Source organism: Scardinius erythrophthalmus (assembly GCF_964197995.2).
Source record: "Scardinius erythrophthalmus genome assembly, chromosome: 16".
Taxonomy (NCBI): domain Eukaryota; kingdom Metazoa; phylum Chordata; class Actinopteri; order Cypriniformes; family Leuciscidae; genus Scardinius; species Scardinius erythrophthalmus.
In genome coordinates this window covers 18608081-18622911 of record NC_138236.1, presented here as the reverse complement: position 1 = coordinate 18622911, position 14831 = coordinate 18608081, and the positions used below count along the sequence as shown (strand labels likewise).

General features: G+C 39.4%; 1 protein-coding gene across 1 annotated transcript in view; it reads left to right on the top strand.

Annotated features, from left to right (window-relative positions):
• kcnn3 (potassium intermediate/small conductance calcium-activated channel, subfamily N, member 3) overlaps positions 1–14831 on the top strand; it is a 66816-nt gene that overhangs the window by 542 nt on the left and 51443 nt on the right. The window contains exon 2 of the mRNA XM_081388311.1: positions 517–1587. Coding sequence (XP_081244437.1) covers positions 562–1587 — 1026 coding nt within the window. The 5' untranslated portion in view covers positions 517–561. The remainder of the gene's footprint in view (positions 1–516; positions 1588–14831) is intronic.

The following is a 14831-nucleotide window of genomic DNA, read 5'->3' as shown; positions in this document are numbered from 1 at the left end:
GCGTGTAGATGCAATACAAATGCCCAAATAGTGCAGAGCAGTGATGGTAATATGATGAGTCTTGCATTTGTCACAGGTCAGTCCAGAGACCACAATTTGACTATTGCATAAGTTTCTTAAAAATAGAGAGAATCTTGCATGCATTTATGTGACAGATATTGCTGGAAGGAGCTAGAGGAGAGGAGGGGGTGTCAGAGAGAGAGAAAGGGAGGAAGAGAGAAGGCAATGGAGAGAGAGAGAAAGCTCAGAGCGATTAGTAGATATGGATGGGTTCATAGGTTCATCAGTTTTCTCTTTTTTCACTCACAACGATCTTCCACGCAAACTCCTCCATCACATTGCAACAACTCGGTGTCACCCAACACTTTCGATCCATCCTTCATTTATTAATATGAGGGGAGTCCCCCATTTAATCCAGCCTTCTTTTGATCCTGCTCATTTTATTCGGTTATAAATAACGTAATGATCCGTTCTTCACTCTCACTCTTCCTTTCTCTCCCTCTAACTAAACTCCAGAGTTGAGGAGCAGAGCACAAACAAACCTGCTGGAGCCTGGTTGCCATGGATCCCCCTCCCTCTCTGAGTCTGGTCCTTCTCAGCGGGAGCGAAGACGAAGAGCAACGTCTCCCCCTCCCTCTCGGTGGTATCTCCCATGCTTCCCTTTCTGGCAACTACCCTGGGACCAACCACTCAAATCATACGGGAGGCAACAGCAGCCTGGAGCGTCTCAATGGCACCCCTTCGCCCACCACGCCGAACCTTCCCCCGGCGTCGCTGCCCAAATTACCCCTGTCCATGACGCCCCAGCTGTCCACGCCAATCCCCAACGCGCTCCACCCCACTAGCACGCCGCTCTCCTCCTGCTTAGGTAGCCAACACAGCCTGAGCGGGGAGACGTCGCCTGTCTACAATGCGCTGTTCTACTCCTCACATTCACCTTCCACTGAGCGAGAACGGGAGCGGGAGAGGGAGCGAGAGAGGGGATGTAAGCACAGGCAGGCCAGTCCCCTGGTGCACAGGCGGGACAGTAACCCCTTTACAGAGATCGCCATGAGTTCGTGCAAGTACAGCGGTGGCGTGATGAAGCCGCTCAGCCGCCTCAGCGCCTCCCGTCGGAACCTCATCGAGTCCGACAGCGGAAGCGACACCAAAGAGGGCGGGGCGAGCGCGGGCCAGGTGACCGCGGCCTCCTCTCAGCACAGTCAACCCCAATCCCAGAACCCCCCAGAGATCATCATCTCCTCGAAAGAGGATCCGCCTTACGGACACGCTTACGAACTAGAGGCCTCGGCCAATCAAATGTCCATCTACCACCAGAACCACGCCCTCTCTGAGAGCAGGGGCATGCTGGGTGGTGCGGCGGGGGGCGGGACTAATGGAAGGAGGGGCGGTGCCGTGGGAGGGCCAGGGAGGACTGCTTCCAAAGCCTCTAAACGTAAAAATCAGAACATTGGCTACAAACTAGGCCACAGAAGGGCACTGTTCGAAAAGAGGAAGAGACTTAGTGACTATGCGCTCATATTCGGCATGTTTGGCATTGTTGTCATGGTGATTGAGACCGAGCTGTCCTGGGGTGTCTACAATAAGGTGAGGACTTTGTGTACCGGGGACTTGGGTGAATGGTCGGGCACGAGGACACTTCCTGCTGGTCCTGCTCTGTCTGTGTGAATAAGAATGAAAGTGCATGCGCTTCCCATATAATGTTCCCAAAATATCAGTGGTAAAACTTGGATGCAGCCATACATATAGTATTGCGGACTATTAAATCAAGTTACATAATGAGATTAAACCAACAAGAACAGATGTTTGACCACACAGAAAGGGATAGTTCACACAAAAACAAAATTCTGTCATCATTTGTTTGTCCATCCAGTTTTTGTCCATCCATTGAAAGTCCAAGCAACCAAAACTCGCAAGCATCAAAAAGTACAAAATGAGATCAGAAAAGTAATTCCCATGAATCCAGCAGTTTAATCCAAGTCTTCTGATGAGACGTGATCGTTTTATATGATACAAAGATTAAATTTTTTAAACATTGATCAATGCACATGCATTGAGCACATCAAATATGGTAAAAAAAAACGGGAGCCCCACAGTGCTTGCTTGACATGTGAGAACAAACCTCATTTCAGTGGGTATCCATGCGATTGGGAATTTCACGTGATGGCGAAACATTTAACAATGCAGATTTTGCATCGGCTTCATCGGGCCCAACAGAAGGCTGCTTTTGGTTTGACTTCTGTGTAAATGGTGCGTCATACATTTCTACACTTTTGTCAATGGACCTTTTCTTCCTCACAAAATTTAACCCGCACCGTGCCTTAGTTTCTGTTCAGTGTTGTTGTTTTTTTAACTTAAATAAACCAAGCAAATTTTTCAAAGCCAATGATCAGTTGCATTTTCGTTTTATAAAAAAATAGCAGCTTAGACCTTTTTTAAAGTAACTGTTTATGTGTTCCACTGGAAAAAGTCACAGGTTTCGAGCAACGTGACTGTGGATTATATGATGACAGGATTTTGTTTAAAGCAAGTGATCTGCAAAAAGTGTGACTCATTTGGAGTGACCATATTTAGATGTGCAATGTGAATGCGTGATTGTTTTGCCACAAACACCAACAATAATCCTGCGACATAATCATCAGAGATATAAAAAAATGTTTTTCGGTAGTTGCACTCAAAGCCCTCTCAGTTTGAATGGGCACGAAGTGTGTGATCGAAGAAACCCATCACTGGAGCTTCTGTTATTCACAGGGTGCAAGGCCATATCATGATTCACAAGCTAAGCTGAAAATCAACTCTCAAAACAAACATCCATGGAGAATTGGTATGGCATTTGTCACCTTTTTGGAACAGAGGACAGTAATGATGCACCTGTGTATCTGGCGTGAGCATGAATGTTTTAAATAGTTGTCTATCTTAGTGAACATACACATTGCAGTAGACATTCAAGGTTCGTAATGTTGAAAGGATCAGATGTCTGTAGGCTCAGAAAGAATTTTGGACAGCTGAGATTTCTTAAATGGAGTAGAGATCAGTAATATTCGCGTGATTAAGAAATGCTTAGAAACTTTATTTAAAGGAATGTTGTTAGATCCAAAACAAGTTCCTAGATGAACATTTTGAATCATCCCTCACAAACACACCATGGCCAGTGCTGGGTAGATTACTAGTAATAACAAACTGTAGTCGGTTACTGATTCAAAATTACATGACAAAAATTGTTAGTATCATAATCCATACACATATAATCTGACTACTTTTTGATTAGTCCTGCTTTTAGATTACTTTTGACCTAAATCATTTTATCACATTGATTTGAAGGGGATAATCATGTACCGTATTGGTATATAAATACAAAAAGAAAGAAAATATATTCCATTCTTTGTTATCAACAACATGAAGTGCATTAAATATCAGGCAGGGGGTTTGTGAGTTTAATGAAAAGCTATTAGGTAATTAAATCATTAATTTTTGTAATTAAAATAAATCAAAATAAAACACAAAAATATTATTACAATTTTAATAATACAAATATTTTATTTGTTCACCTGCATGTCATATGACAATTAACTAACATCAGAGAACGGTGAATTTTATTATTTATCATTAACATTATTATTGACTTAATTTTATTATTGATCTAACTTAAAATCTCAGGGGGTACTTCAATTAAATATGTTAGGTCAAAAAAAGCTGAAAAAAAAAAGTTGGGGGAATGCCTGCATTGCATGACAAAATGAAATAACCTAAACCTTAGTAACCTCGCTATTTTAATGTGTTTGAAAGACAAAAGCCTTGAATGATAATTCAAATAGTAATTAATGTGCTCATCATGAATTGTTTAGATATGCAATGTTGAGAAAACTCTTCTAAAAAGTGAAATGAGTGATCAAATTCTGTGTGGCTCACAGTTTTCAGTGATTTCAGGTACATGACTAGTGGCTGGTCTGAACTGGAAGACCTTCTGAACTTTTCTGAAAATTGAAATGATTAAGTAGTAGTAGGGAGAATCAATGAATTATAAATAATTTACTGCCGTAATTTACTGCCAACCAACAATCGAGCTACACATTTCTACTTTTAAACCCTCCACACTGTCTAGACTTACATGAAGTGTTTCACTGTGAAGACTGTAAAGAACTGAGAGATGAGTCAAAATTGTGGAAATTGAAAGCATTTTGATGATAGAGCTCAATAAACCCAATACTGAAACAGTTTAATATAGAAAGTGGTGTGGGTTGTTGACTGTATGTGTTTAGATTCCCTAAAACAGATTTATAAATTTTGAAGGAATATTCTGACTCTTTATTTATGCATTACAAACCTCCATTTTGCTCTGCATAAGTATTGAACCCATGGGAGACGAGAACACGCATCCACGCAGTCGGCGCTTGAGCTAAACATCAAGTGTTGCTTGATGATCAAAGTAGATGTAACTGCCATTACAGCCTACATAGTGTTACTCAAGACAAGAATTATAGACCAGTAACATTTTATATAAAGCCAAAGTTTCAAAATCAGTGTGGCTGAAGTTAGGTAAGTGACTGATTCTTGTGCTGTTACGTTAAAAGGATTGAATGTAACTGACACATCGTGTCAAGGCCTAATATTTTCCACTGTAAAAGCCACAGCCTCAGACTGAAAGCTGAATGTGTGTGCGGGTGAGTAAGAAATGGACACACAGAGCCGAGCTCATTGTTAACTTATTTAACTTTGGTGTCAGTTGCCTGATCTTTGTTGATGACAGGAAGCTAATATGCTAATAGTAACTATTAAAAGCATTATGGAACCTTATAAGTGACTCATTTGGCACCTTAAATGTACAGTGTACATGTAAATGTACTCAACTCTCAATTGATTCAGTTTGAAGTTAGTATGTTGGAACAGCTGGATATACTCATAAGCTTAAAAACACATACATGATTTAGGGCGCTATATGTAGGCATAGTCCCATAGAGTATGATGTTAGCATGTTGCTAAGCTAAAAACACAGCACACATAAATATTAGGTAAAATCGTACGATTTGGGACACTTTACGTAGCATTACTCAACTCTATTGACTCCAATAGAGTTTGACGTTAGCATGTTGCTAAGCTAACAACTGGATACTCCAATGAGCTTAAAACACAGCACACATAAATATTGGGTAAAATTGTACATTTTAATGACACTGTAATGTTTTTATTGATCATTTCCATTATTATAATCGATAGTTCTATTGCATTTTCCGCCATATTGGATTTTATTTTTTGCTGAGCTTGCTGCAGTGCATTCTGGGATTGCATTTACCTTGAAGGCTACATGCATTGCTCCTTTGAAATTTGTCTAAAACGAGGTGTCTTAGAAGGCAGAATAACACTCTGTGTTGCTTAAAATGCTCAGTAGGTTTTGGAACAGCTCTGTCGTCTGAAGTGTGTGAGTGGGTTTGTGCGAGCGTTATGAGGTGTTCTCTTGCATCTGGCACTGTTCTGAATGGATCTGTCTCAGCATGTATTCTGGAAATCCCTTGTACGTGTAGTTGTGGTCCTTGTTCTGCACAGGTGCTTGTGATATGGCAGATATATAGGAAATTTGTTCTGTCTCAGTATCTCTCTTTTGCTGCCTGTCTTCCCTGTGGCTTTCTCTTTTGTCTATCGCTCTTTTCCACTTACGCTTTGTTTCTCTTTTTCTCTCTGTCACACACATTTTTTCTTTTCTCATTCTTTTACTCTCTCTTGTACTCATTTTCTCTTTCCTCTCTCTGGCGATTCCTTTCCGCTTCTCTCCTGGTAATTATTCTGGGTCTGGATATTTTTCACTTTCTTTCTTGTACTCACTATCCTTAGTGCTCTTTCTCTCTCTCTCTGTTATTGTAGTGGGCGGTGAACGGGGGAGTGTTATTGGAGAGGGAGAGAAAAGCGAGTGAGTGTTAGAAGAGATGAAATGAAAGGCTGTAATAAAATCTCTTTATTTGAGATGGAAAACGGGTGAGTGAGTCAAGTTTGCACATGAATAATGGCCATGCTGATTGTATACCATTATAGCCATTATAAAACAGCACAATAAAAGCCTGTTAGTGCTGCATCGCCCCTCAGAGCAATTAAAGGGCTTTTCTCTCAGTGCATTACTGTTGAAGGTCCAGAGACATGCGAGATACTGATGCTCTTCCACTTCCTCCAAACTGCTTCAATTTGATTCGACTCATCTAATGGGGAATTACCTCTCCTCAAAACCCCTGTATAGTGAATGGTAACTCCCATTTGAAACAAGATTATTTGAATGGAAAATTGAGTGATGGCAGAGGGAATAAGTAAGGAAAGCGACTGCTTGGATGCTGCCGAACGCTCACATCTCTGAGTGACCGGCTGTATTGATTATTGATAATCACCTTTGCACACCATCAAGCGCCTATTGATGGCTTTACTGCACCGCTTGAACTGTGTGTGTGTGTGACAGCTGCTTTTGAAAGGATGGAAACCAGCAGGAAATTCCTGATGAGGCATCATTATGTCCAAAACATTTTCCTAACCTCTTAACGCTCTCGTCTCTTTTGAAATGGCAGTTGTGTGTGCACGTTGAATCAAAGAAGCTGAAGAAGGCTGTCTATGCTTGAGCATATAAAAATGGAGATTTCACTAGTTTGGGATGTGAAGTGTAGGCTATGCTGATCTGGGGTGCGTTTCCCGAAAGCATCGTTAGCCAACTATGGTCGCAAGTTCCGTCGTTATCAGCATAGTTCAACGATTTGATGTTTCCGGAAACCATCGTTCCAACGAACGTTCGCAAACAGCATCGCAAACTTGTGTGGTTGGAACGACAGCTATCGAGCTGTCGTTAAGCATAGTTTCTAGTTTAGGTGAGATGTAGACTGAATAATATTTTTAGCAAAATAAGCAAGCTAACATTCAGTACAAACCGTGTTATTTATTTAGAATGTATACAAATGTAATTTACGTCTTTTAGTTTGTCAACAGATTTAAAGCACCGTTTTTGAAGACTGCGCATGTGCGAATTCTTGCTCTTCTATGTAAGAACGAGCCAAATATTGAGTCTGGTAATAAAGCAAAATAACTGAGAAAAATTAGAAATGGTCTGCAGATGCCATGTCTGTAACTTATATGACAAAATCTAGCGTTAATTCGATCTCAAACAGATTAGTTAAAATAAGTTATTAGTCCACCACGTGCGAGACGTCATAAACCAACGTGGTTGAACGATACTTTGCGACATACGGTTTCGGGAAACAGTCGTGACTAGCTAGTTGATTTCTCCAACGATGCATCGTACTATGGTAGTTAAGCAGCGAGCTATATAGTTGTACGGGAAACGCACCCCTGGATGGGAGTATATGAGTATATTATGGCTGTCAATTTCATGCATTGATTTAGTGCATTACTCATATGCAATTAAGTTAAAAACCATAAAATTAAAAGGAAGTTAACTCCTAAACCATACACTGATTCCCTAAATAAGGAATTTAAAGTCAGGATAGAACGGAATTTGCGACTAGTCTCTTTTTCCTTTTTGTCTCGCATAGCCTATCTGAGTAAAACGGCTTCGAATGAGAAAAAAATTAGGGCGGGACTTAATTGATTGGATGGTTGTGGTTAGCTTATTTCTGTGATCTCATCTCTAAGTGACAGGTTGCCCCGCCCTCACACCAAAAACATCATCAGAGAAGAGAACAAATGTCGTTGCAAGAGGGAGTTGTTTTGATTAAAGAACATTATGAGGGCACATGAATTAAAAAAATAACATAATGATGTGCACTGCACGGATAAATAATTTATAATAACCTGCAATATTCCATTAAAAACAAGAGTTGTCAGTATTGATTTTACACTGACTTTAACTACCATCGGACATTCCTTATATTCAGTGAAATGAGATAAAACACAACTGACTTCTAAAGTCGCTGTTTGCCACAATTCTGTAATGTCTTTCACTTATCTTTGTTTGGGGGCTTTTCTCTTAAAATAGAGATATGCAATTAATTGCAATTAGTTTAATGAATTAATCCTCAAATCGTGTATATAGTTAAATTTCATTTATACAACTGTGTGAAGGTATTGATGTTACATGCAAATGTGTTTAGGTGTTTGTATGTGTGAAGATGTGTGTGTTCCTTACACGCTCATCTGTGGTTCCTCCGGAGATGTCTGGTCCATTCACACTCCGTACACATCCTTCCTTCCTTAAATAGACAGGTAAAAGGAACAGGAGAAAGCGAGAGCTGATAAGAACAGCACGAAAGAGTGCAGTGTGAAATAGGAGTGCTACTAGCATTGTTGTATTTCATGTAAATATTTGCTCTTTCATATCGACTTTTTATTTGCCGTCTACATTAACTAGTTCCTTATATTACATGCAAAATAATTGAATTGTTATCCTAAAACACAGCTGATATATGCGGTACAGTGGGGTCCAAAAGTCTGAGCTCACAAACGTAAATGCTTCTACTTAGCATTTTTCTGACTTCTTTTTACTCAGATATTATATTATTAGCATAAATATGAGTTTAAGATTGTCTTAGCGTTTGGTTTTCCTCTTTTGTTTTAATGACAGCAGCACTCAAGCTGCACAAAATCTGCACAAACCTGATGATCATGTTTTCCAGCATGAAATCATCTCACTGTCTGTAGAAAGGAGCCACATAATCAATAAGACAACATTTATTTGGCTGGAAATAGTGCAGAATCTACAGTATTTTAGGGCATAGCATTTTACATTTTTAAATATTCTGGAACTCTGTTTATTTCCAGGTTTATGTCCTATTTTGAGGCATTTTGAGTTTTCATGTAGAGTTGCACGAGGCCGTATGCATTAAATCCGTCCTCCTCCAGCCTGCATGTTTGCTCGACCCTGAACAGCCCTAAACACCTGGAAAAAGCTCCTGTCAAATCAATACTTAATTTTCACACCCTCCTCACTCTGTCATGCGTCCCTTTGGAACATCTTAGCTTGGACTTGTTTATTAGATGCAAGGAAGCATGCAAAATCCCTTGGTTGATCAACCTGTTGCCAATGCACAAGTTCTTGGGGAACTGTGTGTGTGTATAGAGGACCAAGTTTAAAAAAAAATCAACTGTAATAAAAAAAGAAATGTTTCTTGAGCACCAAATCATCATATTAGAATGATTTCTGAAGGATCATGTGACACTGAAGACTGGAGTAATGATGCTGAAAATTCTGCTTTGACATCACAGGAATGTATTACATTTTAAATATACAGGGTGGGCCATTTATATGGATACACCGTAATAACATGGGAATGGTTGGTGATATTAAAGTCCTGTTTGTGGCACATTAGTATATGTGAGGGGGCAAACTCCTCAAGATGGGTGGTGACCATGGTGGCCATTTAGAAGTCGGCCATCTTGGATACAACTTTTGTTTTTTCAATACGAAGAGGGCCATGTGACACATCAAACTTATTGGTAATGTCACAAGAAAAACAATGGTGTGCTTGGTTTCAACATAACTTTATTCGTTCATGAGTTATTTACAAGTTTCTGACCACTTATAAAATGTGTTCAATGTGCTGCCCATTGTGTTGGATTGTCAATGCAACCCTGTTCTCCCACTCTTCACACACTGAATGGCCCCCAAGGTCTCCCGATCTGACCCCCTTAGACTTTTATCTTTGGGGTCATCTGAAGGCAATTGTCTATGGTGTGAAGATACAAGATGTGCAGCACCTGAAACTACGGATACTGGATGCCTGTGCTGGCATTTCTCCTGTGGTGTTGCTATCAGTGTGTGAAGAGTGGGAGAACAGGGTTGCATTGACAATCCAACACAATGGGCAGCACATTGAACACATTTTATAAGTGGTCAGAAACTTGTAAATAACTCATGAACGAATAAAGTTACGTTGAAACCAAGCACACCATTGTTTTTCTTGTGACATTACCAATAAGTTTGATGTGTCACATGGCCCTCTTCCTATTGAAAAAACAAAAGTTGTATCCAAGATGGCCGACTTCTAAAGGGCCACCATGGTCACCACCCATCTTGAGGAGTTTGCCCCCTCACATACTAATGTGCCACAAACAGGACTTTAATATCACCAACCATTCCCATGTTATTACGGTGTATCCATATAAATGGCCCACCCTGTATATTAAAGCCCAAACACACACATACACACATAACTTTTTCTGTGGGGATTAGATTTAGGTGAAGAGGGGATAGAAAATGTATTTTGCTCATTATTAAAACAATACGAGTCAATGGAAAGTCCCCACCATTTTAGAAAAAACAAACCTGTGTTTATCCATCTCTAAGACATATATAAGGGGTGATCCAGTGGGTTGCCCGACCCTAATCTCACTCCTGCCACACTAACGCTTTTACAGCCCTCTCACGGGAGCAATAATCATCAGTACATAAAGAAAAAAAAAAGAGAGTGAGGGGGAAAGGGAATGGAAACATGAGAAGAGATGGACAGCCCGTGGAAGGGTCAGTGAAAGAGCGAGGGGGCAATAGTGCACTGAATTAAAAGGACCTTCAAATGGCCATTAATGCTGTAAGCTTAATGTATGTGCCTGTATGACTGCGTGCATGTAGGTGAGGCTGTGTGTGTGTGTTTCCATTTTTTCCTTGGCCTCTGAGTATGTAATTGGGTTTTCAGGGGTGTAATGGTGTATGTCAGTGTGTAATCAAGTGTGTGTGTGCCACTCGGTGGGTTATTGGGCTTTTCTGTGTGTGTGTGTGTGTGTGTGTGTGTGTGTGTGTGTGTGTGTGTGTGTGTGTGTGTGTGTGTGTGTGTGTGTGTGTTTCATTCAGTGAGATACATTACTGTTTTTGTAACATTTGGTTTTGGTGATGGTGTGTGTTTTTGTAGCGTTTTTGTTTTGTGGTTTAAAATAACAGTTTGGTCGGTAACACTAAGGAATATGGCAAGCCAGTTTAAATGAATTCATTTGCTGGATATGATTTATAGATATCTAGAATTTTCAAGTAACAAATAGCTTGTTACATAAGGCTCCTTTAAGGCTGCTCTGTGCCTGCTCAAAATTCCGTGTAAAGACATAATACTGCATAAATGCCAGACCAATTTATGCCTGCTCTGACCTACCTCAGCCCCTAGTATCAAAGTATACAGTTGAAATTGCTGTGTTGCATTTGTCTGCAGCATTTGTCTAAAGACACCTAAATGGCAATTCAGAAGTGCTTCTGTGCCACATTTGCAGTGTAAATGTAGCAATAAGCTACTTATTTTTCATGTGCATATTAAAAATCGTAAGTTCAATTTAGATCGTAAACTGCAATTTGTTTGACAGTTTTACTGAGAAGAAACAGATTCAAAAGAGTTATCCATTCCTTAATTATATATTGTTTGTTCTGATTCTCACCATCCAACAGAGAATACATGCCTTTATTGCTGATATTATGGTAGTCAACAATGTAACGTTTACTCAACGCTGCCTACAATGTAATCAATAATATCTTCACTACATGAAAAGCTGCATGATTCAGCCAAACTAATAGCTATGCTACTTTTACCGTATACCTTTAGCTAGGGTGATCTATGCTAGGCACACAATTTTCATAGCATGTCAACAGCTGTGTCATTTGTGCCTTAGATTTTTTTTTTTTTTTTGAGAAAACAGATAAAAAATATATATAAATAAAAACTCCAAGTAATCTGAGCTTTGAATGAGCAACCTCTGAGCAATAAAGTTCCTCTTGTAAAGGTGGCAGGCAGGTTCTCATATTACCAGCCGTGGTTGGCTGTGTGTGTGTGTGTGTGTGTGTGTTGGTGATGTATTTATTGGCTTATGTGTGTGTGTTTATAAAGCTTGATTGTGGTTTATTTGCTGTGTTTGTCTGTATGGGGTGAGTGTAGGTCTCAGGGTGAATGATAAAGTGTGGCGTGTGTGCGATTGGTTTGGCCAGAGGGTTCAGATCATTAGACTGCTTGACTTAGACAAAATGCTCATACACATATAACACTGCACATACAGTGACATTAATCATCTGCAAATCTGTGTTTGTCCAGGAAAAAGCCCCTTTAAGGGACAGTCCGTACTGCGACCATCTTGGTGTCAGCTATTTTCTATGTCAGAAGAAGTACATTTTCTGTCTGCTTGAAAGACAGAAAGACCAAAATCTCCATAAATCTCCATCTCAATGGCACATTTTAAATCAACAATGTCACAAATCATGCTAAAATGGCTGGTCCAGCTGCGCATAAACAAATAAAGATTATGGGTCATTATAAATACTTTGCTTTAAAAGTACCAAGTAGTCACACACAAAAAAGATGCATCGATAATCGTTTTAGCAACGCATCGCAGCCCTATGAATCGTAATCGAATCGAAACGTGAGGTGCCTAGAGATTCCCCCCCCAATCAGAATGGACAATTCTTTCTTTTTTTTGTTCTATCTGGTTATTAATGATTTATTCATGCACATCCAAAAAAATTCAAAAATTAATGTGACCTCTTAAAATTATTAATGAAAATAACTTCCCCTCCATTTTGCAATGACTTCTCTGATGATGTGTTTACTGACGCGAAGACGGGACAACCCGTCACTCACAGGAGATCAGGAGCAACGTTCCAACAATCCAATTAATGTTCAAAAAGTCCCGCCCTACATTTTTTGTTGTTCAAGAAGCCTTGGATAGAAGTTACAATAGGGAAAAAAAAGACTAGTGCAACTTCTATTTCATGCCACTTTCATGAGTCTTGTTTGTGTTTCAGGATCGGAAAAAAATGTCTCGTTGTGTGTGTGTGTGTTTGTGTGCACTGCAGGTTGTATGTGGCTTGTATTTGAGATTTTTAAAGTGAGTCACTTCATCCAACACCAGTGGTAAATGAAGAAATCCAAACAAGAGGAAGTAATTGCATTAGAATCACAGATGACGGCGTGCATTTGTGGCGGTACGTTAAAGTAACTGCGAGTGTGTGCGTGTGTTTGCGCGCGAATGTGTTTGTGTAACTGCGTGACAGACAGAAGGCTCGAAGATGACTGTGTATTCAGACGTCAGAGCCGTTTTGTTCGGTGTTTATAAAAGGACCAGAGAGAAGTAAAGAGAGGATGTTGTATAGATGGAGGAGAAATGAAAAGAAGAAGAACAGGAGTTATATTTTGAGCATGTGAGAGAATTCTGATGGAGTTAATGGAGCTCAGAAAGCCTATTAGCTCTGCATGGTGTCCATCATGACCTGGATCAATAACTGCCAATCTAGCCATGAGTATGTTCGTCATACTCACTGTTCACACGCTAGTATATAACATGAGCTCTGATAGTCATGTCACAGACACTGAGGACTCACTTAGGAGGATGGTAAGAAAACAAAAAAACGCAGGCAGAGCGAGAAGAGAGGGTTGGGGAAAGTGAGAAGAAAGCGGAAGTAAAATTCTGACCTCCATAAAGGCCTCTAGTAAAGATCTCTCTCAATTTTGTGTGATGTCTGACATGACATGTTTTAATTTCATTTTAGAAATTTCCTTTATTAGCAGTGCTATGGGGGATAGTGCGTTTCTCATTACATAATGACCTGGGTCTCTCTCCCTTGACTTTCCTGTTAAATATCCACTGTACTATCTACTAAATCTAATCTAATCTTACATACTTTTGTCACGTTCCAGTTGCAATAAATGTGAGAAAGGATCTAATCGCAGCTGTGTGTGCAGCAGTGCAGAACACTATGAAACAAAACAACCGCTATACACACAACGAGAACTGACAATGAACAGAACGAAACCCAGAGCTTAAATACACAGACAAACCTATCAACGAAATGAACGACAGGTGCAAATGAGAATGAAACAATGAGAAACCAACTAACAGAAACACAGGAAACTGAACTAAACGTGATGAACTAAATGTAAAACGAACACAGATGATCCCTTTCTATTTTATTCTGTTCTATTCTATTCTATTAAAATTATAATATATTTAACATAAATAATAAAGGCAAAAGTATTTGTTTATAATAATATAGTAAAATAGAATATGGTATAATACATTATAATTATCAATTAGTTTTGCCTTTATTATTTGTTAAACATATAATTATGTTATATCATATTTTATATTAAATTGCATTGTATAAATAATTATATTTTAATCCATTTTACTTAATTTTTAATTGAATTGGCATATCATTTTAGTGGACAAAAATGACACAAATGTGTCAAACTATAACATTTAAAAAAAATTAAACATATATATTTGTTTTAGTGGTGGGCCGTTATCGGCGTTAACGCGCTGCGTTAACGCGAGACTCTTATCGCGCGATAAAAAAAAATATCGCCGTTAATCTATTCCCCAAGTTGGGTTGGGAGATGGCTCTACTACACAAGCTATGATGACGCAATCTACCCGCGGCCGCGAGGTACACCCGGCTGCAGCGCATATTCGTCGTCATCTTAAGTAAACACGGCTGTAAGTGAAAGCTGCAACATCCATTATTTGGACTTGGTTCGGATTTAAACCGTCCGACAAACAGCAGCAAACTATCCGAGTGTGTGGGGTAACGGTTCGGTAAGTTAACACACGACTAATCCGTTCTACCACCTCAAATTCAAAACGAAACATGATATCACTGAATACCAGCGCGCGCGTATTATTCTCATTCCAATATATCTTAGTGGTGTAACGTTAACACATAATCTCTGTCTACGCCCGATTTTAAGAATCGTTGTTGTGTTTCTTTTTAACTGAAAAGACATCAGTTAGACAATATTATAACTTTAAATTTGGGGTTTCATAAGCTCCAAGCCATAATAAACATTAGACCTACTTAAGATCTCTGCAGCTAGTGTACTTAAATTTTATTTATCTGCAAAATTATGTTGTATACTTACAGTTTTGCACAATATATGTTCTCAAAA